Source organism: Vanacampus margaritifer, chromosome 11 (genome assembly GCF_051991255.1).
Source record: "Vanacampus margaritifer isolate UIUO_Vmar chromosome 11, RoL_Vmar_1.0, whole genome shotgun sequence".
Classification (NCBI taxonomy): Eukaryota; Metazoa; Chordata; class Actinopteri; order Syngnathiformes; family Syngnathidae; genus Vanacampus; species Vanacampus margaritifer.
Window position 1 is genome coordinate 19,758,928 of NC_135442.1, and position 27,927 is coordinate 19,786,854.

The 27,927-nt window shown below is 41.3% G+C and overlaps 1 protein-coding gene across 3 annotated transcripts; it reads left to right on the forward strand.

Annotated features, from left to right (window-relative positions):
• Nucleotides 1-180: 180 nt before the first annotated feature.
• rif1 (replication timing regulatory factor 1) lies at nt 181-27,494 on the forward strand. Of its 3 annotated transcripts, none has more exons than XM_077579848.1 (36): nt 181-361; nt 697-736; nt 2,121-2,257; nt 2,351-2,429; nt 2,514-2,610; nt 3,474-3,604; nt 3,679-3,773; nt 3,955-4,144; nt 4,221-4,313; nt 5,057-5,195; nt 5,268-5,419; nt 5,506-5,614; nt 5,983-6,156; nt 6,303-6,413; nt 7,832-7,894; nt 8,697-8,797; nt 10,219-10,305; nt 10,374-10,447; nt 11,025-11,205; nt 11,349-11,456; nt 11,531-11,680; nt 13,818-13,917; nt 15,136-15,425; nt 15,488-15,690; nt 15,786-15,879; nt 15,953-16,084; nt 16,162-16,304; nt 16,397-16,486; nt 16,571-16,625; nt 16,751-20,446; nt 20,514-20,642; nt 20,731-20,817; nt 20,917-21,032; nt 24,993-25,143; nt 25,239-25,362; nt 26,867-27,494. In XM_077579848.1, the coding sequence occupies exons 3-36, from the start codon at nt 2,142-2,144 to the stop codon at nt 27,139-27,141; spliced, it is 7,935 nt and encodes a 2,644-aa protein (XP_077435974.1). In that variant the 5' UTR covers nt 181-361; nt 697-736; nt 2,121-2,141; the 3' UTR covers nt 27,142-27,494. The 3 variants fall into 3 exon arrangements, with proteins under 3 accessions (XP_077435974.1, XP_077435976.1, XP_077435975.1); XM_077579850.1 differs by having other exon boundaries at nt 20,553-20,642; XM_077579849.1 differs by having other exon boundaries at nt 5,986-6,156.
• The last annotated feature ends 433 nt before the right edge of the window (nt 27,495-27,927 follow it).

A 27,927-nucleotide genomic window follows, 5' to 3' on the forward strand; every position in this document is an offset into this window, starting at 1 on the left:
AACAATAACATCCAAGAGTTTTTTTTTTTAAATAATTCTGCATGAATATTAATCATCAAATGACATTTCTTGTTCGTTACAAATTTAAGGCACTTAAGGGCTGCTGAAAGTGTAAAAAGGGGGTTGGGCAGGATGTGACGTTGGTGGGGTCAAAGGTAATTTTGACGTATGCGTGGTGCTTTGGCGCCAGCTATTTCGCGGGGCAACAGGACCAGGACAAGTGAAGGCCGACTGTTGTTTCGCCGAACAAGTCGACACTGGAGGCATTTTAGACGCCGAAACCTTGAAGCGGTCGGCTGTTTTGCGTGTTGTTTTTCACGGTGTGTCATTTCTGCGGCTTACGTCGCATCTGGAGCCCGAGGTGAGCGAAGGTTCGGTGCTGCGTGTGTGGCGTATGTTCCATCCAGTTTTGTCCTGTATAACGTGTTATTTTTTCTTTACTTATTTGGTATGCACTTGTCGTCTATAAAACACTATATTCGTAAGCTATCAGTATTTTTTAGTTAAGCAGGCGCATATTTGTGGCATGCATGCTAGCTGTGCTAACTTGAGTGAGCTATATAACTTTTCGCTAACATCTGTAAAGTGCGCCAGTTGGCTTCAAATTTGTTATCCATTTTACTCACTATGAGGGAAAATACCCAATATTAATATTACTGTATTTCAAGCTCATGTTTGATTTATTTTGTTTTACAGCACTGGATATCTTGAAGGCATCTCCACGTTGAACTCTGAGGTATCCAATTTTTTTGTGCCCCTTAAAAACATTTTAAGTCTTGGAGATTTGTTTGTTTTTAATGTGGTGACGTTTTGATGTTTAGAATCGTGGACATTTTGTCTATGAGTTAAATTCATTGAGCAGACACCCAACCCTAACAATAACCCTCAGACTCTTAATTATCATTACCAGCCTAAACCTAACCATAACCCTCAGAGCATGTTGTCAAGAAAGGAAAGAATAAAGAAATGTACAGAGCGAGATTCGAACCCGTGACCCTGCACTTTTGGGGTCAGCACCTTAACCATTATATCAAAAGGAAGTACACATTACACTTTCCCCAGCGCAGAAATGTTACTTTTAAGGGCCAAATAGTGATAAGTGACCAGTTGCCGGTAAGGGAAAATATCCACTTATTTAAGATGAAGGCAGTGGTTATTTTGTCGTGACCGGCAACACTCCTGCTGGCATTATTTTTGACTAGGCCATGGCCAGTAATAGTCAAATTTCAATGGCTGACAAAACCCAACACATTGACAAAGCGCAAAACATGCCTCGACAAATGCATTGCCGAAGTGGCTCCTGATGTTTTTAGGAATTAAGCAAATAAACTTTGAAATGAAATTAAGTATTTTTCATTAATCAGTTGTCACGTTCCACTTTTAAAGAATTTTCATGGTAGGGCTGCTCGATTATGGAAAAAATAATAATCAAGATTATTTTGGTAAAAATATTAATAAAAAAACAAGTCAGTACTGTACAGGTTTTTTTTTTATATATCATGACAGGACGACGACGATGATATTGTGACAGTTTTAATATTACGATATCATGATATTGCCGTTATCGTTATATCCCTAGTCAGAACCAGGTTTGGGTACCGAAAGGCGGTACTTATATGGCACCTGTTCTGACGTAAACATTAGTAAGCGGAGCAAATAAAAAACTAAAATTCGGTGTCCGACTTTTATCGTTGAAACGCCTCCTTGTCTTCCGGTGTCAACTTGCGTGACATGCGCAACAGTAACATGCTAATGCTACGTTCACACCACAAGCCGAGGAAGCGTTCTGCTTCGCGTCCTATGCTTGTTTCTCACCGCGGGAGTTTCGGACGCCTGCGGCTTAACTCGTGCATGACTTCCTCAATTGGTATCCGAGACAGAAATGACGAGGACTGGTTTTAGCCCTAGTATTAATAACCTTTTTTATTTTTTTTATTTTTTTTACAATTATGCCAATTTTATAATCGTGGTGTATAATAATTATAATTGAATTTTGATTAATTGCACAGCCCTACATCATGGTATGACAAAAGGTTTGTGGGTACATACACAATCACAAGCCCAAAAAGTTTGGGAACCACTGCTCCTAACTATCACTACTACTACTACTACTACTAAAGGTCGTTCAGCGGCAAGCAACAATGATGGCGTCGGCAGAGCCTCCAAGCAGCTTCAGCATCGTCCCCTTGCTGGTGTGTCTGGAGGACAGTGCCGCTGGACGCCCCGAACAGACTGACGCCTACCTTACGATTGCCAAGTAGGCCTCGCCCAGTTCTTGTTCATCAAATTTGTTTCCTTTTGTTTTGTTTTGTTGTGTTTTTTTAACATGCATGTATTCATTATTTTGCAGTCGGCTGAGTGGAGAGGAAGGCCGCCAGTTTCTTCCTGCAATCACAAAGCACTTTTCCCGTTTGGGTAATGCCATCTTGGTGAGTCTTTATTTTAAAGGCGGAAAGCTCTCCTTCCACAGCTACGCTTGTTAGTGAATTGCTGCCACTTTGTGTTGTCTACAGAGTCATGTAAGCAGTCCTCATGCTGAGTTGAGCCAAGCCGCCCTGCAAGCTTTGGGCTTTTGCATCTACCATTCGCATGTCATCTCTGGAGTGTCCGGTGTGTGTGTTTTTGTTCTCCCCATACTAGTTTTTTTTGCTACTTCATTCTTAAATAATCTTTCAAAAGTCTTAAATCCCGTGTTTGGCTAATGTTTTTAACTCATGATGCAGGCATCCCAAAAAAAAAAAAAGTTTATCAGTTTGAACATTAAATATTTTGCCTTTGTATTATATTCAGTTGACAGGAATTTGCAAATTATTGTATTCTGTTCTTGTTTTACACAACGTCCCACCATTATTGGAAGAATGTTTTCTAGAATGAAATTACTGTTCAGATGTTGGTGTCACAAAGACTAAATTATTAGCATCAAAATTTGTTGTACTCTATACTCGTTTTCACAAAAAGCTAATTTTCTCTGGATTTTGTGAGAAGCGGCTGAATTTCTTAAAATGTCCAACTGTTGATTACTAAAGAAAATAACACGTTTTTTTTCCTGGTGAAAGAAGGGAGTCTATTCTTTCATTTGGTAGATTTGGTGTATATTTGATCTTAATTCATAATATTATTAGGGTCTTCAAATCTGTCGAAATGCTTTAAAATGGTTGGCACTCTAGGGCTTGTCTCTTCTGAAAATAGATGGCATTGAATAAGTAATTTATTGCAGAGCTGCCAACTTTTACGGATTGTCCATAATTTGTTCCAGTAATCACTTGAATGCTAGCTTGTTATGCCTGTGACATTGATTGTTCTAGATGAGTTAAAAATAATAATAATAATAATGGGCGCAGAAATGTATTGATGGCCTCTGTAATCATTTCAGTAGGGAAAGACAATTTGTTTCTTTAGTTACGAGTATGGTCATATGGTCAATAATTTAACTTTTAGTCAAGGCCCCACTGAATATACTCCTGTTTTCCCAGAAACGTTCACCACAGAAATCCTGTCCGCACTTTGCTCCGTGGTGGCCAAGTCAACAGAGAAGAACACCTGCACCAGAGCCTTATGGGTCATCTCCAAACAGAGCTTCCCTGCCAATATGGTGGGAAAAAAGGTTAGCACAGACACCAACAATAGCGGTTCGTTTTGACAAGGCACTGTACTCATTTTTGTTATTGACCTGCTCAGGTGCCGTCCATATTGAGCACGCTGGAGAGCGTTTGGAGCAAAGGCGAAGTGCAGTCGGTCGTCATGGAACATGAGGCTTTGAATGTAGTCATCAGGTAACATTTAGTGTTCTTGATCATCTTCATCCATTCCATTAGAATCAGGAGTGTCTCTACTGGGCAGGTTGTGGTGCAGTCTAGGCCTGACAAGATTAGCCGGCTAGTCATGACTACATCGACGATCAAAACCTTATCGTGCATGCCTAGTTTTGATCATACAGTTTCCTCGTGCTGGTAGGCTGCTGGAGCAGGTTCCAGTTCAGATGGGCGAGTGGGCCGCGTGCTGGGCCAAGTTTGTCATCCCCCTGGTGGTGCACTCGGCCTCCAAGGTGCGCCTGCGGGCGGCGGCTGCCATGGAAATGGGCCTACCTTTGCTGCTGCAAAAACAGATGGAAGTGGCTGCCATTGTCGAGCCCTTGATGTCCACGGTGAGTAACCATCCTCTGAAGCTTAAAGTTGATCTTAATGGTTCTTTATAGAGATATTTTTTTTTTGCCTTCACAGAAACTGATTCCAGAGCTGCAGAAGCTTTTCATGTCCAAAAATGAAATGAATGTCCTCAAGCTCTGGCCGTTATTTGTCAAACTTCTAGGGAAGGTACCCTTTTTTCCATTTTTTTTTTAAATGGTTTATATTAGGGATGCACGATAATATCGGTGGCCAATAATTACTGGCAATTATCGACCAAATTGACGTCATACAGATAAACCAGATAATAAAGAAATCCGCCGATAATAATACACTTGCCGCGTTGTTCCATCTGTTGTGGTTGTGGCTCAAGTTGTCTCCCCAAAATGTTACCCTCGCAGTTTTCTGTTGCATTTTTAAAACATGACTATTTTTGTTTTGGCAAACTCAAAATCAGTTACTGGTTGTCTTTGGAGCACAGATATCATTAAAATTCCGCTTCATGGTGTGTTACACAATGTTTCGATGCATTTGTACTTATAGTAGGACTCGAAAGTGTATTTGTATTAAAGTTAAATAAACAATGCAAACAATTATCGGTTATCGGCATCGGCACATTCTAAATTATTGGTTTAATGGTATCGATTGAAAATTGCATTATCGTGCATCCCTAGTTTATATACAAGTCTTAATCTTACATCAGTGGTTCTCAAATGGAGATACGTCAAGGCTCTGCAGGAGGTATGGGAGATATTAAAATATATTTCAAAAGTTTATGTACATATTTCAGAAAAATCGAAGTACATAAAATACATTTTATATTCAGTAGGGTATTCAATTTCAGTGTGCTAAAAACCCAGCATCTCCCCATACCAGAATGGTTTGACCCAACTTGACATTACATACATGCACACCTCATGTCTGCTCCCCAGCTGCTCCACCGGGGAGGTCCCTTTATCAACTCATTGCTCCATCTGGAGGAGCTTGGCTTTCGCAGCCCATCACCCACCATCAAGAAAATCGCCTTTATCGCCTGGAAGAGTTTGATCGATAACTTCGCTCTTAATCCAGGTGCGAGTCTCCAACCCTTTTTTTTCCTGCTACTTCCTTTTAAGCTCCTAACTGCAGTTTTATTTCTCTCAGACATTCTTTGCAGTGCAAAGCGTATGAAGCTTCTCATGCAGCCTCTCATGTCGATCAATATCCGCACGGAGGCGCTGATGCTTACCAAAGTGGAGGTGTGGTGGTACCTAATAGTCCAACTAGGGCCAAATTTGTCGCCTCATTTTGATCTGGTAGATAAACTTTTTTTCCTCTCAAGTCTCCATTTTGCATTAGGCTCAATGCTGCTTTAGAAGTTAACTAGTTTCTGCTTCCTCAGGTGTCACTCCCGTTGCTACAGTGCACCATTGGATCTGAAGACACCTTGGCCCCAGCCACCCCTGCCAGAGGTCAAAATGGCGTTGCAACACCCAGCACACCAAAATCTGGTACGTTCAAAACCAGGCTTTAACGTCAGCAGGAACTTTTAGCTTGTCTGTTGAGGGGAAAAACATACACAGTGAAACCTTGAGTTACAAACGTACGTGGTCAGTATTAGTCAATCACGTACTTTGTTTGCTGGTCACAAAAACAGCCATTTATGTCTCAACTTCCGGTGTCCAAAATGTGGCCACCATTATTTTCCAGCACAGCTTTAAAACACTCTTGGAAATGGATTTCACCGGTGCATCACATGTTGCCACTGGGGTCTTCTTTTCACTCCTCCATGACCACATGGTTGCATCTGTGTTTTATTTGTTGTATTAATGTTAGTAAGCCATTTTATGGCTTTGAACATGGCAGTTTTTTTCCCTAGCAGGCCCACCGGGCTTCAACAGCCTGACACCCAACACGTCACGACTGAACTTGAACTCCACCATGCAACTCCCCTCGTCCATCAAGTTGCTTGGCCTGGAAATGCTGCTCCACTACTTCTTGGGACCTGAGGTGGTTGCCACGGCGACCAAGCACAAGCTGGTCCTTGCTCTCGGTGGGCACTCTACTTTACCTCCACTACTGGAAATGATGAATGTAGTAGTAGCAGCCCCTACACTCTGCTATAAAATAGCATTGTGGACAAGACAAAATAATGCTGCTGCTTCTTCTAATTATACAACTACTACCTTTGTGTTTCAGAGCCTTTGAGGCATCCCTTGTTGAATGCTACTTCCTCCTTTGGCAAACATGCTGCTCTGCTCATCTCCAGCATCAAAGATGGCTTCAACAATGTCGGAAAGGATGTTCCAGGTGTGACTCACTGTTTGTTTGTTTGTTTGTTGGTAAACCCGTTTTTGACATTTAGATTTAAATAATCAACTAAGTAGGGATGTAACGATAACGGCAATATCGTAATATTGCGATATTAAAACTGCCACAATATATCGTCGTTGTCATGTCACAATATTAAAAGCAGCACATCTGTTAAAAAAAAGTCGGGTTGATTTCCATTTGTACAGTTCTAGCACCCTCTAGTGCAGAGGTGGGCAATCTCGGTCCTCGAGGGCCGAAGTCCTGCAGGTTTTGTAGGTTTCTCACTTCCAACACAAGCTGATTCCAATCAACAGGATCGTTATCAGGCTTATGCAGAGCTTGCTGATGAGCTGATCATATATCAGCTGTGTTGGAGAAGGGCAACACGCAAAACCTGCAGGACTGCGGCCCTCGATGCCCACCTCTGCTCTAGTGGCTAGTTTTTTAGTGCAGCTTCATTTTCACAAGGCATCTTTTGGCCCTTCAATTTTTAAAATCCACACTAATGGTCAGATGGAGGGGAATGTAATATGCTTGTGAACAAAGTCAATATGTATAGGAACTCAATGTGTGCTTGCTCTAGCAAATAAGGGCCTATATATATATATATATATATATATATATATATATATATATATATATATATATATATATATATATATATATATATAATGTTTATACTATTTTTATATTTTTTTATTGCTGTAATGTACAAAAGCAGAATATTGTGTGTTTTTTAGTATGAGCTTCTTTTTTCCCTTTTTTTTTTTTTTTTTTTACAATATTGTGACCTTTTTTTGTATCGCCAACCTCCCCACAATATCATGATAATTATCGTATCGTGACCTTCATATTGTGGTATCGTGATGTTTGCATAGCGTTACATCCCTAAGGTCGCATAGTTCTTTGAATTTGGTCATGGGGAATTAACAGGAATATGTATAAATTATTGTAATTACAAATTGTGTGAGTAAAAAAAAAAATCATACAGGCAACTTAAATGTAGCAGGGATAAATAATTTGTAGCCTAATTATGGTTAAACTTGTCTACATTTAATGCAATTTTTTTGGGCAATGTGCCTTCCTCAGTTACAAAACTAAAAGTAATTGGCGCCCGTCACTAGTGTCTGTAATTTAAAGGTGTCTTAAAGTTAGTTTGCAGTGATTTAATAATAAAAAAAAAAAATAAAAAAAAAAGTCATGTCATTACTTTTGTCATTGCTTGTATTAAAATCCATATTGCCCCCTCTACTGGTCATGTTTAGTGAGTAAGAGGTTTTAAATTGAAGAAAACTTTACAGGTCTTAAGTTTGCCATCCTAAAAGCTGGATATATTTATTAAACTAAATTGCCAGTTATTTTTTCATAAATTGCCATGTATTCTAAATGTTGTCTGACTTACGATATTTTGACAGATGCCCTTTTGGCGCTTTTATGGGATCATCTTGTACATTATGTCACGCTGACCATCGAGTCCGGTAAGTTCTTTGTAGAAAGTATTTACAGTCAGAGAAAATTGTAGCTGTGTACATTAGGACTGGGCGATAATTCAATATCAGTATGGACACGTAATCAATATCACTACAAAATGTGATCAATATAATGTGTGATTAAAAAAAAAACAATCAGAAGACCCCAGCATGCTGACTGATGCGGCTACACTATGCCGATGGATTTATGCCACAATTACAAGCACATTATTTTATTTTAAACGGGTAAAGAAAAAATTAACTTAACGTGATGCACTTTTCATCCAAATCGCCCATCCTTAGTGCATATACATATGTTATTCTCTCGGGTATCCAATGGAGTCATTCATTTCCAAAGGATTTTATTAATTTTTTTAAGGAAACAGCCCGTATTGTAACGTTACACTTTGCTCCTTGCATTTTGCTACTGACTTTCGACACTATCTATAGCTTTCTGGGAAAAGTTTGGACATTCCTGATTGATGTATTTATCAATGCTGTTGTGGCCCCCCCACACCAAGAGGAGGGTTCTTAAAGCCGTAGTTCCCTCCCACGTGGTGCCACATAGAGCACTCCTGATTGGGTCCGGGTTTCAGATCATTACGGAGGCAGATAGAGAGATCACACCCTTGCCTCCTTCCCGACTCACTGCCACCGTCATCAGTTTAAATCTGAGCGTTCAGTTGTTTGTGCCGCTTTGACGAGAAACAACCACTGAGGGCTTCTTGCCCAATGATGACGATGGCTCTTCATCACTTATGTGACTCTGTAGTAGGTGTTTGTTTGTTTGCTGATGGTTTTGTGTGTGCAGGAAGTAAGAAGGATCGAAATGGCTGTGAAGTTCTGACCCTCACGCTTCAAGCCCTGCAGACCATTGTCCGCTCAGAAGCTCTTCCTGCAGACAAAGTGCTGGTAGGTGTCTCAACTTCTCTTACTTAAGAGATTGTCTTTGTTGGAGTTGGAAAACCAAAGTTACATGAACATTTGGTGAGGCCAGTCGTGCAATTCTAATTACAAAAAAACTAGGAGGAAGTTACATGCAGTAATTCTTTTGTATGGGTTGATGCTTATGAAGCACTGGGGCAAACAATGGGAGAAAAAAAACGTACAGGGTAGACTCTGTAACATCCTGGGTTGAACTTGGCTCCTCCCTGACACACAAACAATGTATTAAATCAACATACTTCCTTGACATAAATTACTACTTTTCAATTTCTTTTGTTTTATTTTTTTTTTCCTTTTGCACACATTATTACAGGTTACACGTCATATCATTTGCAACATTGACATCTAAAAGAAGGGCTGACGGCTAGAAACCCGTCCCCATCGATTATTATTATTATACGCATCAGTCATATACATTGATTATGAAGGTCATTGATTCATATCGTTATCAATCCCAGACTTAAGTCTGTACACTCCTCGCTCAGTTCATCTTGAGTAATGTCCGTGTATAAGTTGCAGCTAGTACCAATCATTTGGAATTGGTAAATCAGTTTCCAGACTCCACCAACAGGCCCACCCAACCAGGCGAGCAGCCAAGGCCAGCGCATGCTCGTTCACCAGTAGCGTCTTCACTGACCTTGGATCAGCTTTCACACGTGGCTTCCAGAAGAGTAGATCGGCTTTGTCCATGTGTTCTCGATAAATCCATTCTTTCTCAATTGTCGCGCCCTTCTGGCAATGTCAGCATTTCGTTTTGTGAGATTTTCATAACGTAGACATGTTTACCTTGAAGCTTGTAGCAATCTTTTTCTTCCTGTCAACAAACCTGATCAGAATTGCCGGTTGTCGTGTCCCCCCAGTTGGAAGCGAAAAGCACATCTGAATGTGCGCTGGATCCACATTTAATCTCAAATCTGAGTTGAGTTGTCACTTGCTGTTCGACAGTCTCGTTTGCTGGGTCAGAATCAACTGCACTAGTGCCGGCCGCAGCACAACCCAAATCATCCACTTTTTGTTCCAAGGCGACAATGCTGAATTTCCTGCAGAAGTGGCTCGATGCTCTTTTTCATTTCAAGTATTTCGGTGACCATTTATTTGAGTTTTGCAAGAGAAGATTTGATCTCCTCAGTCTCGTCAGCTCTTTTTCCGCCAGGCATACTGCAACAATGTAGTTAAAAATCCCAATGTCAAAATGTATAGAAGTCTCGAGCGAGTACAGATGTGTCCTTGACTATGAAAGTCAAGTCCATCTTGTTGCAAATTTGCATTACAGAAAGTGCCCTGAAATATGCTGAGACTCTCTGAATAGGAGATCTGCAGGAAAAATGTGAAGGTTTTATAAATCGCAAATGACCAGGTGCTCACTGCATGTCTCTTGTTTCCTTCAGGTTCTTTTTGAGAGCACCGTTAAAGGCCTCTCTCCACGCGTCCTTGGCTCTGCCTCTTACCAAGTAGGCAAGATGGATGTGTTGAATGTGAGCATAAGGCCCAATTCTTTATTATAATGCCACCTTGGGGACGACTGAGCCTTGTTTCTTCCTAGGGAACGCCAGCACTCTTCCTCATTCTGCTCCTGTTCGACAGCAACATGCTGGCGTCCTACATCGAAGACGCCAGGTGAGTTTAACGGCCTTGTTTTAAATAATGTCATTTAATATTTCGTTTCAGCACTAATAATTGCAGATTAGCAATATGCCAGTCTTGTCAATGCAGCGTTATCTTATTTTCATGTCTCGTCATTAATGTTCCATGCGCCTGAGCATTCCTGTGCTGTTTTCGTGCACCGTCCCTCCACCACCCTGGCTGACTTCCTGCTTGTGAAAGCGTTTGATTGTCCTTCTTTTCCACATTTTAACAGAAAACATTAGTCTACCCTTTCTTGTGTCAAAGCCAAGGGACATTATCAAACCACTCAGATTTGATTTGAGGTTTTCTGTCCTGCTTAGTTTGCCCGCCGTGTCATCCTTTTTTTCCCGTCAGGATTTTGCTTCATTACTCATATTCCACAAATTTATTAATAGTAATCAGAATGTCATGTTTAGACTAGTAAGGTTACATATAACATATTACATTGTCATGAAATGTTTAAGCTTGACTTCCTCTTTAACCACCATCTCCTACTGTAGTGCAGACAAATTGTCTTAGGAAGTATATCTTACATCCCCAACATTTGTTGTTCCCTTTGTGTGTGCAGGTTTTATCAGTGCCTCCAAACACTGGTGGGCTGCAGCTTGTCGGGCCCCACTTCCCCGTTAGCGTTCGCCGAGGCAGTGCTTGGCGCCATAGACTGCAATGCTGCCACCATGCACAGCCACGAGCACCTGTTGAGGATGTGGAGCGTTGTGGTCGCCCCGCTCACGGACACAATCAGACAGGTACACTGGAAAAAACCTAAGGGCCTTCTTTATCAGTTTTGTTTTACATTTAATTTTCATTCCAATACATTTGTTGGTGACTATAGACAAGAGCGAGAAGTGTTGGTTTTAAAAATCTGAACTTGTTTTAAATCTTGATGTAGTCTAATGAAGTCAACCAAGGGGACGCCTTGGAGCACAACTTCAGCGCGATGCACTCAGCCCTGATGTTCCCCGTCACTCACCTGCTGGGTGGCTCGCCTCAGCAGCAGGTTTGCATTTGCAAAAGTTCATGCATCGCAGTCTGCTTTAAATGTGCCGTAAAGTTAGACTCTGTGGTTTACAGGTGGCCCAGAAGTCCATGCTGTCTACCTGGTCCAAACTGTACAAGGCGTTCGCTCGCTGTTCGGCTCTGGTAGTTACCGCTGAGGAGAACATCTGCTGTGAGGAGCTCTGTTTCAAAATGGCCGCCACGTTGGACCGAAATGTCCTCACAGTAAGAGCATTGTCGTCCAAGTTTTTTTTTTTTGTCTTTTTTATTTTTTTATATATATTTTTTTACACAAGCTTTTTTGTGTATACAAATGAAATGTCTAGATGTAATTTAATTGAATAACAATGAGAAACTCAACCACCACCATATAAATCACTGTGCAAAATAAATAAATAACTTATGTTTTAAAAAAGAAAAAGAAAAATACTAGTCTTAGTGGGTTTTTTTGTTGTTGTTGTTTGACATTAACTAATGGAAAACCTAACCTAAAAATTTGTGTGCAACCACCAAAGAGGCGTGCTTCTGTGAAGGTGAAGGGTGGCCCTAATTTCCGTATCATTAAGTTTTTGTGAGATATGATTTACCGTACATAAAGATCCATTTGTGTAATGTGTCGCACTTGAAATGTGAAATTAACTTGCCAAGTGGGTCTAATTGTCCTTAGTGACGTGTGAATGGCTCATCTAACAAACTACTTTGACGTAGCTGTTGCTTTTGCGGTCTGTATTTAACTCTTTAAATGCTGAGAACGACCCAATAAGAAACTAGTTATGTTTTTGATGGGGGGGGGTTTTCCCCCATTCGGAAGGGTTAATATGAGTCTGATGTTTTTCTCCTTAAAAGGCACATTGCAAAGTTGTTTTTTTGTTTTGTTTTTACTCATGACTGCTGCCTTTGGCCTAAAGCGTAACTGCAGCCTCTGTCAAGCTCGTGCACGTGAGAGAACGTGCGCCCGAATAAACTCTTTGTTTTTTTTTCTTGGAGTCTGTGCTCAAAGCCAGCCTCTTTTCCAGTTTCCATCCCAATTGTTTCATATGCATGCCAAGTGTGCTAACACAACACTACATGTCTGGGGGGAGAAGGACGTCACCCTCCACCACTCAACCCCTCCCCACATCCAAGAAACTATGGAGTGTTTGCACTTAACACTCCACACTGACAGTCGGGGCTCTTTATACCCATCTGGGCTTTGGTGGGGCAATGGGGGCATGTATCATGTAGAAAAGTCATTAACATTATCATTTTGAGCTCCGCAAGGCACCTTTTTAAATTGCAAGCACTTGAGTGGTAATGACAGGGATGTGATTTTTCCGCTAATTCGCGGAATTCCGCTTTTTTTATCCCCCCCCCCCAAAAAAAAAATCCTTTTTTTTTTTTTTTTTTTTTTTTTTTTTTTAGTAGTTCATTTGTGTATGCACATGACTCCGACAGATAACATCTTCTGCTATAACAAAGACATTTGTGGTATGCTCTAATATGAGTTACTTTTCATTTGGTCATGATACAATTATTTGTTCATGAAATTTGAACTCTTCAACATTATTTATGTGTTAACTTAGTAATCACATTAGTTAGATATGATGATATTCTCAGTGATAGTTTTTAAAAGCAAAGGCAGTCCAATGTTTTTGAATGTGACTGATTTTGAGTTGACTAAAACTGCCATTTTATATGGGATAGTTCAATATACATTGAAAATTGATGCTGTTGTTTTGTCTATTTCTTTGTCATGTGAGTGTATTGAAAGTACTTAAAAACACGGAAAACCCATGAGCTCCGGGGCTTGTCCCCCCACCAGGGCACTGCCCTGGACCTAGCTGGGTGCCAGCGGCCCCCAGACCCCCGGCTAAATTTTCAGATAATTTCACTTTGGTCAAATCACATCCCTGTAATGAGCCAAACCGCCAGCAGACGGTTGCAGTGCACCATTTTGGATTGAAAATGCCCTCTGTTTGCCAACTGTTTACAGTAGGGGGGGAAGAGGGGGACTTTATGATGGCCGCAGCGACACTCACTAGACTTTCATTTTGACCATCTTAAGCATACATTCGAACAGGGAACACGTATTGCATTTATACCAGAGTGTGTGTGTTACGATAGTTATCTGAAGCTTGTGTTGTCAATGAAAAAAGTACAACCTATGACGAGGTTGTATTGTCACGTCAACACCCAGTAACGGCTGACAGAGCCATCCAGGTGTTGACGTCAACACTGAAAACCTTTTTTGTCAATGACAGGCTCAAACACAGAAAAAAAATATATACCCATGATTTGATTTTTTTAAAAAAAAATTTTTTAAATCCACACCTAAGCAATTTCTGTGTATACCTTACATGTTAACCATTATTTGTTGTTTGAGGTTCCATCCACGCTGACAGCGTTTGCTTGCATCCTTCAAGTCATGGTGGAATGTGTGGACTTCTCTCCTTACACGCCACAGTTCCAGCAGAAGCTCAAGTGTAAGTCCACTTATTGCTAGACTTGATCATGATTTTTGATCACTGAGTTAACTGATTAGAGATCACCAGATGACACAAATTTCAATAAGCTCTTTATTGTCTGCATATATTTGTGTACTGTTTCCAAAATATCAACAAATATTTTTGCCTATGTTTGGCCATCTTTGCCAGTCCCCAAGCAAGGAAAGGAAAGTGACTTGAATATGAAATGTAATTTTGTTGTTAACAAATGAACAGAACCTGATTGTTAGTAGCACTGTAGTTGTTTTCAAAACATACGATGCATAAAATCACAACTATTGAAAATACTTAATTTGTAATCTTTTGAGAATTATTTCAATAAGTAACCTGATGATTTATGTGCCTAGCTGCAGTATCAAGTGTAGTGGGACCCTGATATAGTATAGCATTGATATTAATGGTGAATCTTATCAGTTGCATTGTTTTTTTGGGTTTCGCAAAGATATATTACTCAACTTTAAAACATAACTGCACACTGCAATGGAGTTAACGGAGTTATGCTTTCTAAACATTTTGTATGGGTGGGCGGGTGTTATTTAATCGCTGTGGTCAACGGCACTGCAGCTTTGGTTCGGTTCCCGTCTTTTCGCAGCGTAATACTAAACTCGGAATATATTGACAACTTATATGTAGGCTTTGTCCAATTTTCAAGCGAAAATACACACAAAGACAACTAAAAATGACACAAAGAGATGGCCATTACGCTTGCTGGAGTGGTGTCGACATCAATATTGAGTTGCCGATTCCTCTGATACCTCTATGATTGATTCTTAATTTTAAACATTGATATGTTTGATACTTCAGTTATATGAGTTACTGTATTTGTAATATTATATCACAAAGGAAAGTAGTACTTGTATCCATTAGCAGACTTGCATAAGAACCACACGCAAATGAACAGTTAGCACGAAAATTTATCAGTGGCGGCCAAAGTTAATTTTTAACAGTCCTATAAAGACCCCTTGGCTGCAATGTCGCACTTCGCAGGTCTGATCAATGAAGTCATTGATCGGATCGGTGAATTACAACTATATGGCATATTACAAAATACGCAAAATATCGTCCAATCTGATAAAGTTGATAAGATCGTTGGAAAGTGTACTTATTTCCTCATTGGAGAATTTAGTTTACTTTTTTCCCTGTAATATGAAAACTGGCTCCTCTCCAACATCCAATCTCAACTACTTCTTCTTGCAGCTCCTCACACTCCAGTTAACTGGAGTAAGAAGAGAAGCAAGGCCCTTGGCAACTTGTCCACCTTCCAGTCACTGCTGGTTCAGTGTCTGGATGTTTACCTGGTAGGGGAGGATGTTCCATCAGAAACTACAGGCACTGCGCTGCTCTCTGTCTTGTCCGCCCTCTTCACCAACCTTGTTCTAGCTAACGCTGTCAAGGAGGCTCTGACCTCCCTCATTCCGCCTCTCGTTGGCCTCTACAAACAAGAAACCTGCGAGCCACCCAGATTTACGACACAGATTCTTGCTAAAGTGGGTTCTCATTGTCTTACCTGTAAGTTAAATAAGTAGAATTAACGGTTTGCCCCCTGCAGATGGAGAAGCTTCTGCCTGAGATCTTCGTCTGCATTCAGAGCCGCTCCATGTTGGCCAGTGACAATGACCTTCTGGCTCTGCTGGCACCGTTGCTCTGTGTGCTATTCCCACACAAGATCAAGCAGCACCGCACAGCTGTCATCCACTTCTGGAATGCCACCTTCGCTAACACAGTTGGTCTGATCTACCCGGATGAGCTCAGGTGAAAACCACCACACTCCTGTTATCTGACAATCATCTTCAAAAGTTAAGAGGTTACAAGTAACTGCAATTTGTGTTTACACTGTTTCTTTACAGACCAGTTCTTAGCCAAGTGAAGCAAAAGACTCCAATCATTCTTCCTGGCTTTGAAGTAGTCAGTGTGGCCGATGAGCTCAGTGGACATTATTCCGTGAGTTGTATTTAATTTTTTACAGTTTTTACTCTTCCCTCCTGTTATGCTTACCTGTGGTTTGTTTCTTCAGAGCGAGAGTTCCCAGTTAGAAACAAAACTCTGTGGTGTGCCAGTTGCCCCTACTGGGAAGAGGGACTCTCTGCTGATAGAGAGGGCTGAGCGGAGTGACCAAAGCTCCTCAAGGACCTCCAAACCTGTTTCTGTAAGTCTTTAATCAAGTTTAAAGTCGCGTATAAGCTCGTTAACCTCATTTTATTATCAACGCAATCCCTTTGACAGACAAAGCTGGACTTTGGCTCCCCCAAGGTTCCTCGCAGGGAAGTACTGGACGAGGAGGCTTCTGTTGACTTTGTCTTCATTCCACCTGAAACAAAGGAGAGAGTTTTAACGGAACACCAGAAGGAGGTTAAAAGGACTAAAAGGTACTGTTTGTTTTCATTAATTCCATTTCATGTCTCATGACAATTTCATTAATTTATTTTTTTTTTAATTCAATATACTGTTTGTTTCATAGGGTTGACATACCTGCCATGTACAACAACCTAGATGCCTCTATGGATACTACAGTTTTCACCCAGTACTCGCAGAGCCAAGAAGACTCTATGTAAGTGATAAATTCAATGTTTGACATGCAATGGGTTTCAAAATGAGTGTCAAAAGCAATACTTGTCCGAAAATATTTCCATAGGAGCAAATTACCAACTGAAGAAGCTGACAAAATTGTCACAGAAGCTTCAGCTGAGGTAAACAAATATTCAACCTATAAAGACATGTACTGTATTTTATTTTTTATTTTTAATAACTTTTTCTTTGATTAAAACTTCAAATTTAAACCATACAATCTTGTCTTCTGAATGTTTCCTTACAGTTACCCCAAGAGACAAATGAAGTTGCTGACATTCACCCAAAGGAGACTCCAGACTTTTCAAGCCCCAAAACCTTGGAAAATGAGCCAACGAAGGAGGAGCCTGAAATTATACCAGAGTCAATTGATGTCTCCATAGAGGAAAGGGCCACAAGCAATGGCAAAATAGAAGACATGGAAACGCAAGCTGAAAAAAACATCAGTCCTAACATGTCAAGCTCTTCAGATTTAGTCTCTGGAACACCCCAGAAGTCCAGTGGTGGCAGCCGCCGTCAATCCTTCATTACACTGGAGAAATACTTTGAAGGAAAGCCTGCGAGCTCCAGTAGTGCATCCTTGTTCACAGGTCCCCTTGTGAAGACTTCTGATAGCCAGGACTCAAACACCCCCTCTCCAGAGGCTTCCCAGAAACCAATTGATCAAAATTCTCAGCTGTCCTCACAGGCACTGTCAAAGTGTCTAGTGAATGACCACCAAGAGTCACCGCGAAGGCCAAAGATAGACGGTGAGCGTAAGGTTGAGCCTGTCAGACTGATTGAAAGGCTTACGAGTAATGAAACGGAAGTTGATGTCATCCCAGACACTCAGACTGAAGATGTCATGGAGAATACCACAGTGAGTCCCACATCAGAGGATGTGGGAAGCTCAGATCCAGAGGGGTATTCTCAAGAGACTGGGGAGGATTCTCAAGTGTCCGAGATCTTGACTTCTCCGGTTGAGCGGAGACATCGGAGGCAAGCTAAACACATTCTCTCGCGAGAAAGTCCAGTTGATTCAAGCACACCCCAGAACAGACCCAACACAAGAAGCAAGGTAGCCAGTGAAGAGGAGAATAGTAGAATACGACTGAGGTCTCAGCGTGACAGCAGTTTCTCAAGTCAAACTAAGACTCAAGTTCCATCACACAGGAAGGTCAAACTGTACAGCAGTTCTGGGAATTTTCTCATTGAAGCTGAAAACAAAAGAAGACCCAGATCGCAAGAGTCAAGTGAAAGAGACCAGCTCTCTGAATCTGAAAGCCAGTCACAGCCAAAGCGTGGCCGACGTCGAAAGTCCTTGCCAGAGACCGTGGAAGATCGTAAAGTGCCCAATCAAACTGACCTAAAAGCAGACACCCAGTCCGATGCTGAAAGCCAGTCACAGCAAACTTGCTGCAGCAAATTCTTACTGGAGCCCAAGGAGGATGGTCTTAACAAGCCAAAGTCTGTATCCAAGACAGTGTCCAGTCAATGTGAGCTGCAATCAGGAACTCCCTGTGATTTTGAAAGCCAGCCACGACGAAAGCGAGGTCGAGTTACCAAATCCTTAATAGAGCCTAAAGAGGAAGTTTTTAAGTCTCCAGAGCAGTCTGAGAAACAGTCCAGTCAAGCAAACATGTATCCAGACACTCAAGCTGATTCTGAAGGCAACTCGCAGGAAAATGACAGCCAGCCTACCGATTGTTTACAGGACTCCATAGAGGGTGATTCTACACCTGACTCGATGTCTGAAATAATGTCCATTCAACCAGATACCAATCAATCAGACACTCTGGCCGATTCTGAAGGTCAGTCACAGCAAAATTGTGACCAACATTCCAGTTCTCCATTAAGGTCTGAAGAGGAGGGTCTTAAGATGTCTGAAAAAATGTCCAGTCAAATCGACTTGAAGTCACCCACTCGGGCCGATCAAGAATCAGAGGGACAGCATGACTTGCCTGCCAAATCCTTATTAGAGCCTAAGGAAGAGGATGTTGTGAATCCAGAGATTATGTTTGGGAAAGAATCCAATCGAATTGACTTGCAATCAGACACTCATGATACTGAAATTCTGACAGAGCGAAGAAGTAGCAGAAATTCCAAATCGTCAGAATCTGAGAAGGGTCTTAATATGCAACCAATGTCCAGTCAGACAGACTCACAATCGGTCACTGGATCTGATTCTGGCAGCCAGAGACGGCAAAGACATGGCAGATTTTCAAAAACGAGGCAGGTTTCGAAGGGAAGTAATTCCCAGTCACGGGTTTTGTCCAAACCTGTAGAATCCAGCCAAACGGTCTTGAATAAGCCACTTGAACACATTAAAAAAGATGACGCTAAATCAGCCTCTGTCTCACCTGAAACTGATGGCCAATCACGAGAAATTGAACTTGCAGAACAGAGCAAAAAACAAGAAGAGTCTCAGATTAATGCCATTTTAACGAGTGGCATGATCCAAGAAAGAATAAGCACACCAGGCTGCATTCTTAGCAATGGGGAGGAGGTAACCAAAGATGAGCCCAAAACTAAATGTAGTCAAGAGTCACAAGAGATTACGCTGACATCCACTGATAGGTCGCCTCTGCCGCGGCGAGGACGCAGTAAAACATCTTCAGAAGCAGCAGAAGATAAAACTGAACCAAAGGCCTTGTCCAAAATGCAAAATATGTCTCAATCTCAAGAAAATAGTCCAGCAGAGGCCAGAGAAGGAGGTCGGAGAAGGAGGAGTAAACTACATGAGAATCAGTCAAAGACTAGCACCACTTCCACTCAGAGCCCCCAGTCTTCAAATGTTGCGGGACCCGCAGAATCTTCTCAAGGCAGGAAATCAAAACGAAGCTCTTTCAAAGCGATCACAGCCAGCACAGAGTCATTCGAATCTGAATTGTCAGAGGCCAAAGAAAAACGTTCCTTGCCTACAAAGAGACAGAAATCACAAGGGACATCACCAAGTCCCTTCACCAGCAAGTCTGACAACATGGACCATATGGTCGAAAAGAAAAATTCTGTTGATCCAGAAATGCTGGAACCCGCTCAAGTACAAGAGGATTCCCCAAAACACCAAAGGACAACAGTTTCTGGACCACTGCAGATGTCTGAAAACTGCGAAGAAAGACAAATGGATGTCACCAGTGCTGAAGCACCGGAGCCTGTTCTAGAAAAACCTGAGCGTGAAATTGCGAAGAACCGGCTCTCTCTCAACTCTTCACCAAGCAAGAGGAAGCGCGGCTGGCAACGAATCTCTCAAACCAAAGCAAACTGTGGTTCTTCACAAGAGGGTGACACATCTGAAATGTTGGCATCAGAAGGGACGGTTACTGAGCAGAGTCAGGAGGGCTTGTCTTCAGAGGCTTTTGCTGTGGACACACAGACCCCCCTTGAGGAGGCGAAAGAGAAGCTGCAGGGCTCGGAGTCCTCACCAGAGGAGACTATACCTATCGTAGTGGGACCTACAAACCAGTGTGATTCCGTCAACGAAACAGACACAGTTGTTCCAGTGGAGGAAACTCAGGCTTGCGCTCTTGCACAAAATCAAGAAGATTGTCTAAGTACCGTGGATGAGCTTTCCAAGACTACGGAGCGTTCAGCAGCCAATGTTGAGAAGACTTCACACCGGGTCTTAGAAGACCTTATACCTCTGCATGCGGGTGTTAAAGAGAATGAGGTACCCTTAAGACAATGCCAAGATGAAGAGAGAACCCAGACGTCAAACACGGATGATCATCCAGAGGCTCCACAAAGTGATGTTTGTACCACTGAATCGACAATGAGCGCCATCGCCCAAGATTCTCCGGCAAAGCTAAAGGACCTGGAGCATGAGTTGATGCCAGACTTGGTCCAGAGTCCATGCGGTAACAAGAGCAAAGGAACCTGGTCGCCTTCAGCCTCCCCATCAACCAGCATCCTCAAAAAATGCCAGAAGAGACCTCTGGAGGAGGAGACACCCTCGCCTCTCGTCAAGGTAGTTGACCTTTTATCAACTATAATCTACTTATTTTTCTGTGACTCTGAGCCGTCTTTCTTTGCAGTCCAGGCGTGTGTCTTTTGCTAATCCCATTCAACAACAGGAGACGGCGGACGACATTGATCGCCGTAGTCCTGCTCTCCGAACGAGCTCCCCCAGAAGAGCCAAATTTGGCAACCTGCCCCAGCCCAAAGTACGAATGTTGTCAACTAGCCACGAGTTCTTCAAAGTGTTTTCTGTATGGGATTAAATTTTTTGACATTCCACACCACGCGTTTTAGTTTGTCACAACACCAACAAAGGGTGCGCTGGCCATGAGTCCCAGGAATCTTCACAGTCCAAATTTCAGGAGCTCCAAGAAATGCCTGGTACGTACACAAATTGAGAACCAGTGACACATCTTATCTGGGACCCCAACAGTTGTCTAAGTCGGCTTCACACTGAACTTTTTGCAACTTTTCCCCAAGATTTCTGAGATGAATCAGGAGCCTCGGCCTGTTTCCAAAAACTGCATCTATCCTGCCCTGGTCGGGTGCAGTGCACCCGTCGAAGCGGTGCTGTCTCAGATATCGTCCAGCATTTGGTGAGTACAGATAAGTTGGGGAAAAAGGTCATTGAAATGACTCATTGAATCAATGTTTGGTTATTAGTAACATGCATTGCCGGAACAGTATTTATCTCCGTCTTTTACACAGACCTCGGTGAATTTGATGATGTCGGTATTTGTTGCAAAGCAACTTTAACCTTATAAAGCCAAATTTATCATATTAAATGCAAGACATTTTGAGCCTTCTATTTTGAATATAATATTTTTTCCCCCATTAAAAGCCTGACGTATATGATCTGACATGCATTACACGGATAATCCATTAGAGGGCAGTATCACCCAGCTGATGGCTTTTCCAGTGACCTTGCAAGATCGCCCCAATAGAGAAAGGAGAGACATCTACATTTATTAATAGTGGGAAATGTTTTTTCTGATTTTTGGAAATACTAATATGTTTATGTCTGTTATTATATTTTTGACAGGTATTGTTAATTCCAATAACCACAGACGTTTAGAGAACACATTTTTTTACTTCTATTCAGGTCGAATCACAGTTCAACAATCAGTTTGTTACATGGACCCGCCAAAACAAAACAGTGACAAATCTCGCGGTACCTCCAAAACCTCACTCACATGTGCTGTATAAAAAAAAAAATTAAAAAAAATAACCTCTTAAGTACTTCATTAACATAAATATGAATGTCTTACAGAACATACAGCGAAACAAGAAATACAGAGTTGGAACACAGCATTAGAAGTAACGTTTAAATTTTAAGTTTGCAAACACCTTTGCTAAGGACTCTCAAGAGGCCAAGTGCAGATGCCCCTGTTTCGGTTAAGCAGTTGGCAAGTTGTTCTTTGGTAGCTGACCAGATATATCCTGTCCCATAGAGCATCAGCTCCTTCACATTACTGATCTCAAGATGCAGTCTTTTCCCCGTAACAGACTCTGTGGATTTGACTGCATCCAGAAGAGAATGATTCTATTACACACACATTGGGTGCATTTCTTCATCAACAGTTGCCAGTTGTGATTTCTGAGTAGTGTTGCAAGAAAAACTGCACTGTCAATCCCATCTGCAAGAGCTAGAGTCTCACCTGCTAATGTACTCCGCACAACTCTCCTGACCCGTTTTGACTGCCAGGATATGGGTGAGAATTTTCCTTTTTCACCCATGAGCATGATGAAATGCTCACCCTGTGTACCACCATCAGAGAAGTTTACCGAGAGAGGAATCACTGAACACTAAAAGTTTGAGGGAGCTGTTTTCTTCCAGGTACTGAAACCTCAACTGGACCTTCTCTGATTTAAGTTTTCTAATGAGCTTGTTTGCACAATGTAGAGTTTGAATTGTGGCATGTTTAGTGCTAGATGCCAAGATAGAAACGTCACATATCAAATCTGGTCAGCTCTGCCTTGCCCACAATATTTTTCCTATCTTTAATTTGAGCATGTCTATTTCATTGTCAGTCAGTGGTCCGTCACGTTATGTTGCTGGAGAATTTTCAACAATGTCCATCTCTTGTTCTATGTCAATGTCTACTTCTTTGATTAGGGGAACAACCACTTTCTCAGTCTGGTGTGATGCACCCGCACATATGCTCACAAATAAGCTCGTGCCTCACAAATACAGCAGCACCATCCTGGCCTGTCATGACCCCTGGTCCTTTCCACTCATTACAGTCAATCCTCTTGTAGTAGACTTTGTCTCCTATATCATTCCTGCCGTCAACTGGCCGCAGTTGCTTGCATAGGGTTCTTTTGATTCTCACAGAGCATTCAGCCTCTGCAAATGCTTTTCTCATTGCATGTAGAGATGTGATGTGCTGAGCTACCCAGGAGCTCACAGTGGTTTCCAGGGCTGGGAGTTTATCAGTGAGCACTGAGAGCAGGTTTGGATTCTGGTCAAACACTAGTTGGTAAAGGACTATATCCGTCTACGTTCTCCATGGAGTTATTTGCCACGAGTGCCCGATTAAGTGCGCTCTTCCAATCACTGTTGTTGTCTTTTTTTTTAACTTTAAGCAACATTACCGTGAGAGTTTTATTATGCCTTTCTAAAAGGCCATTACTCCATGGGCTGTGTGCTGCAGTTGTTTTGATCTCAATATTAAACTTTTCAGCCATGTCTTTTATGTCTTCATTATTGAATTCACCTCCATTTTTACTGGTCCAACAGTGATCCAATAAATTGTCACAATCTCTTTAGGTTTCTTTGTGGTGACTCTGCTCCCTGCACTGAAGCGAGTGAAGTGGTCAATAGCATGTACTGTAGATACCACACATTTGGTTCAAGTTCATGCAGGTCAAACGGCATCAGTTTCATTGTAGGTTGAAGCCATTGCAAGACCGACAACTGGTTTGTGCTTTGGTTTACTGTACCTGCTGCACGTTTCACAATCCTTCACAATTTTCTTGAGAATTGCCTTGCTTTCTTTATCTTGAGTGCCTGAGCAGGCCAGTAGTCTCTGTAGCCTCTCTTCTGTCTATGTAGTTTCAGAAGTATCTTCTCATTTTCTCATATTATCGCTAACAGTGAGAATCTTATCTTCGCCTTTTATTTGAGTCTCACTTGTTTTTTTCTTTATCCTGACCTGTGTCTCAAGTTAAAGATGTTAATTCAAGTTTAACTTAAGTTAAACATTGTCGCCTTGTCATCTGCAATGTCCAACACTGCACTTGCTCTCTTCAGTGAGGCCCTGCTTAAAAAGCATCGGTATATTTGCTGGGACAACCTCTGTTTCTATTTGGCACCTGGTACACCCTGCCTTTGCTGCTAGGGTCATTTTTCTTGTGGAGTGAGCTATTTTGCCCTCACCAAATCCAAATGGCGTTGCACTTATTTCACCCACTATTTTGTGCAAGTCACTTTGTGGCAGTCCATTTGTGGTAATCCTGAAGCCACTTCTCGCCACACACTGTTCTTGTGCAGGCCATGAAGATACATGCATGAAGAGCATACGACAAAGTGATATTGCATTCTTCATAGTCATGTTTTTTTGTCCCTCATCTTTCGTCTGTTTGACACTTTCACTTTTATGTGGACAGTCCTTTGCTCAGTAAAATGTACAAACTGCACACCTCGTTCTCCTGCCACGTTTATCAATTTGATTAGTACGTTGCATCGCAGTTTGAGGTTGTAGGCTTGTGAATTTGGTTTCACTTTTAAAAGGGGATCTTGTATTATAGGCGCACTCACTGTTTGCACTCATCTGGTGCACGCTGCTGCGTCTTCTCTTCAAAGCTGATTCCATGTCAGCAAAGGAAACACTTGGGCAAGCTGTCAGCGCTAACTGTTTGTCTTTGACGTTCAGACCAGCAGTATCCAGAAGTTTAAAGGCAAGTACAGCATCTGGGAACTCCATTTTAAATGAATGTATTTTGTTGTATCTTCGTTTAAACTCAACAATCAGTCTAGTCAAACATAAAGACACCGCTCTCTCCTGTGATACGATCGAACTCCATGTATACTCCGTACTGCCGATCCTTCTCTTCTTCTAAAAACACAGTCCAACTTTGTCAAGAGTGTGGACTTCAAGCCATTGGCAGCAATTTCCAGCACGCTTTCCCTCGCGAGTGGAAAAATTTCGCAGTACCTCCAAAATCTCACGCACATGCGCTGTATAAATTTTTTTTTAAAAAAAGCACACAACTTAACCGTTATAAATGTACAAATTTTAAGTATTGTGTCCGAATGCATCAAATATGACACAAATCAAGTCATGTGGAAGTTGATTTTCAACAAAAAAAAGTTGTTTAAAGGGACCAATACATACTGTACGAAGAAACAAAATGTTCTCTAATATTTCATGTTTCAGGCTTTATAGGGTTAACATCAAAAGGTGGAAAATTTTTGTTTGAAAATCTTGTTCACCAAAATTGGTCTTCTTCCACGGCAGCCCCACTAAAACATTGTGTGTATAGACTTTTTCCACATTACAAAAATGATGATCAATAACCGTCTCATCAGGAACTATTTGTTGTCATCTTTGCAGGTCCCGCGGTTTTGGGCAGCTCGTGCGAGCGCGCAACATCAAAACGGTCGGCGACCTCAGTGCTCTGACTCCCAACGAAATCAAGACTCTCCCCATTCACTCGCCCAAGATTTCCAATGTCAAGAAAGCCCTCAAGTCCTATGAGCAGCAGGTATCTGGAGCCTTTTCCGCATTCTTTTTACCTACTGGAAGTCAAAGTGTGTGTGTGTGTGTGTCTGTGTTGACGCTTGACTGATGCCTCCCCAGCGGAAAGGCAGAGGTGTCGATGAGCTGAAGAGTTTTGTGGAGACGGAAATGATGACTTCAGAGCCGGAGGAGACGAGCACAACGGCGAACCAGGATGAAGAGGAGAAACCCGCCGACATGTTAGGTGTGTGTATGCTGCCGTTTAAGTCACTGGTGTCAAACTCATTTTTTGTGCCGGACCACTTTGTAATTCCGGCTTCCCTCAAAGCCATTCTGAAGGTGAAACCAAATAAATGTTTAATCTTCTGCTTGTATACCACATACTGCTTACACAACAAATTGATGGATTACTCGTTTTGAAATCACAAGTTAAGGTTAATAGTTTGTTCAATTATTGTTGAAGTTAAAGATCTAAGCATTATTATTTATTACACATGCTAATTTTCTAAATTTGGTACAGATTTTAGCAAGGATCATGGAAGTTGATCTGAATGATTTGCTTTCGCGGGCCACAAAATGATGTGGCGGGCCAGATCTGTCCCCCGGGCCTCGACTTTGACACTTGGTTAAACATGAAACAAATGATTGTTTTTTTTTTTGTTCTGTTGCTCTTTACATTAGGGCTGGAAAATTAATCAAAATGTTACCGCAATTTTTATTTTGGCTTCTCTCCATCATTAAAATGTAATTGATCGAAGAAAAACAATTAATGAGCAGTATGTTCAATGTGATTCTGCCGTCCCTACATATAATTGAAGCTTTTTAATGACACCCTCGTTTGAAGGTAACTGTAAAACTAAACACACAAGAAGATTTACATCTACTGTATATTTAAATACGAAACATGCTTCGTTTTTAAAACATTGCTAGCTTAGCGCTAATGGTAACGTGAATGGAGGATCCCATTCAACGAGAAGTTAGCATAGACTTGTTAGTCCTTAAAATAATCACACACAAATGCTATGCAAACGCATATCCACAGGTAAGAGAATATATCTAAAATGCACACATTTTTCAAAAATGAGTTATTTTAATAGAATTCAATCGCAACTTTCTTCAATTCTCATAAGCATGTATACCATGGATGCATGGCACAGCACTGCCCTTAAAATGCCCAAAAATTATAACACACAAATACCAACATAAGTTTAGTCCACTGGGTCCCCAGACTTGTGAAAATAAGGTAAAATGAAATTGTGATTATTATTTTTCCCCATAATCGTCCAGCCCTATTTCTTTACATTAGGCTAAGAAAGGTGATACAATTGTAACTGTGCCGAGGCACACGTCTTAAAAATCTACCCAACTAAAATATCACAATAGGTGTACTGTATATATACTGAAATAAGGATTATTCAAAAATGTACCTGCTCAGTGTGAAATGAAAGCCTGCTTAGTTAAACATGTTATGGTCTTGCATGAATGGCAGCAGGTGAATACACAGGCGAAATGGCCCTTTTGCCATCTAGTGGAATAGCATCAAATTGTTTAGCCCGTCACTATTACAAGTTATTAATTTAAAAAGAATGAGGCGTTAATTAAAAAAATAAAAAACAGAAACACAATCTTTGGTATTTAAAACAAGTTGCAGAAAAGAGTAAAAAGGAATAAAGCTTTCCCACCCTTAAAGTGAAAGTACATGTATTAATGACTATTATTTTTTTTTTATCCCACAATTCTGTTTGCAGCCACAGAGTTGGCTGAAGAGCCTGCTCCTGCCAAGCTGGAGGAAGAACCGCCTAAGGTGGCGCCGAACTCAAGTGCGTCCGGAGCACCGGAGGACCCGCCGGGAGGTCCCGAGGGTCTCCTGGCCCGACTGGATGCCCTCAACTGTGCCGTGACACCGCCCCATCTGAGGCACTGCTCGCCTCAGCAGCTGTTTGACGTCCACGAGCACCTGACGCTTCTGATGAGGCGAGTCATGTGTGAGATGCAGAGTCGCCTCTCCCCCCACATTCCATGAACTCTGTGACCCTTTCTCCCCATCTAAGCTCTTTGAGCACATCTTAAAATTGTAGAAAAGCGCAATAATTTGGATGATTTTATTCTCTGCTTTTATCAGAAGTGCAAACTTGAACTTTGGCACAAATTATATCCATATTCCATTCTTGTACATACACCTTATTCCTCACGTGCCTGTTTGTAGAATGTTTACAATGTGTATATTATGTAGAAACATTTGTTTAGATTGTTTTTGCTCGTTTTGTGTCAGATTGTTTTTGCTCATTTTAATGTCACATGCACATAATAGTCTGCACATTTTAATTTTTTATTTGTATCCTTCAAGTTCTTCAAATAAAAAGATTTGAAGAGAAAGTGTTAACTGACTATTTTTGATTAGCATATTAATAAAATCTGTACCCATGTAGGAAATCTTTAAGTAACATTTTAATATTTTTAAGGTATTTAACCTGTCAAGTAACAGATTTTTCAAATTTGTAGGTTCCCTTCAATTCCGTTTAAAAAAAAAAATATATATATGATATGATTGAAGGGTATAAGCGCTAAAAATACTAATTTTCATGTCATTGGCTCTTCCTTATTCATGACGTTCCGATGTTTAGATGGCTACACTGTTTTCTCTGTTCTTTGGATCTAGGTAAGTGTAAGGGATTTCCAGACCTTTGTTTCGGCGGTTGATTGTGATTGACCTCACCTCTTTTCATTTTATGCTTTCATCTTATGCTAGGTGACCATGGGTACCTTTGGTTTTCACAACACCCACTTAAGCTAACTCTCATAAAACATT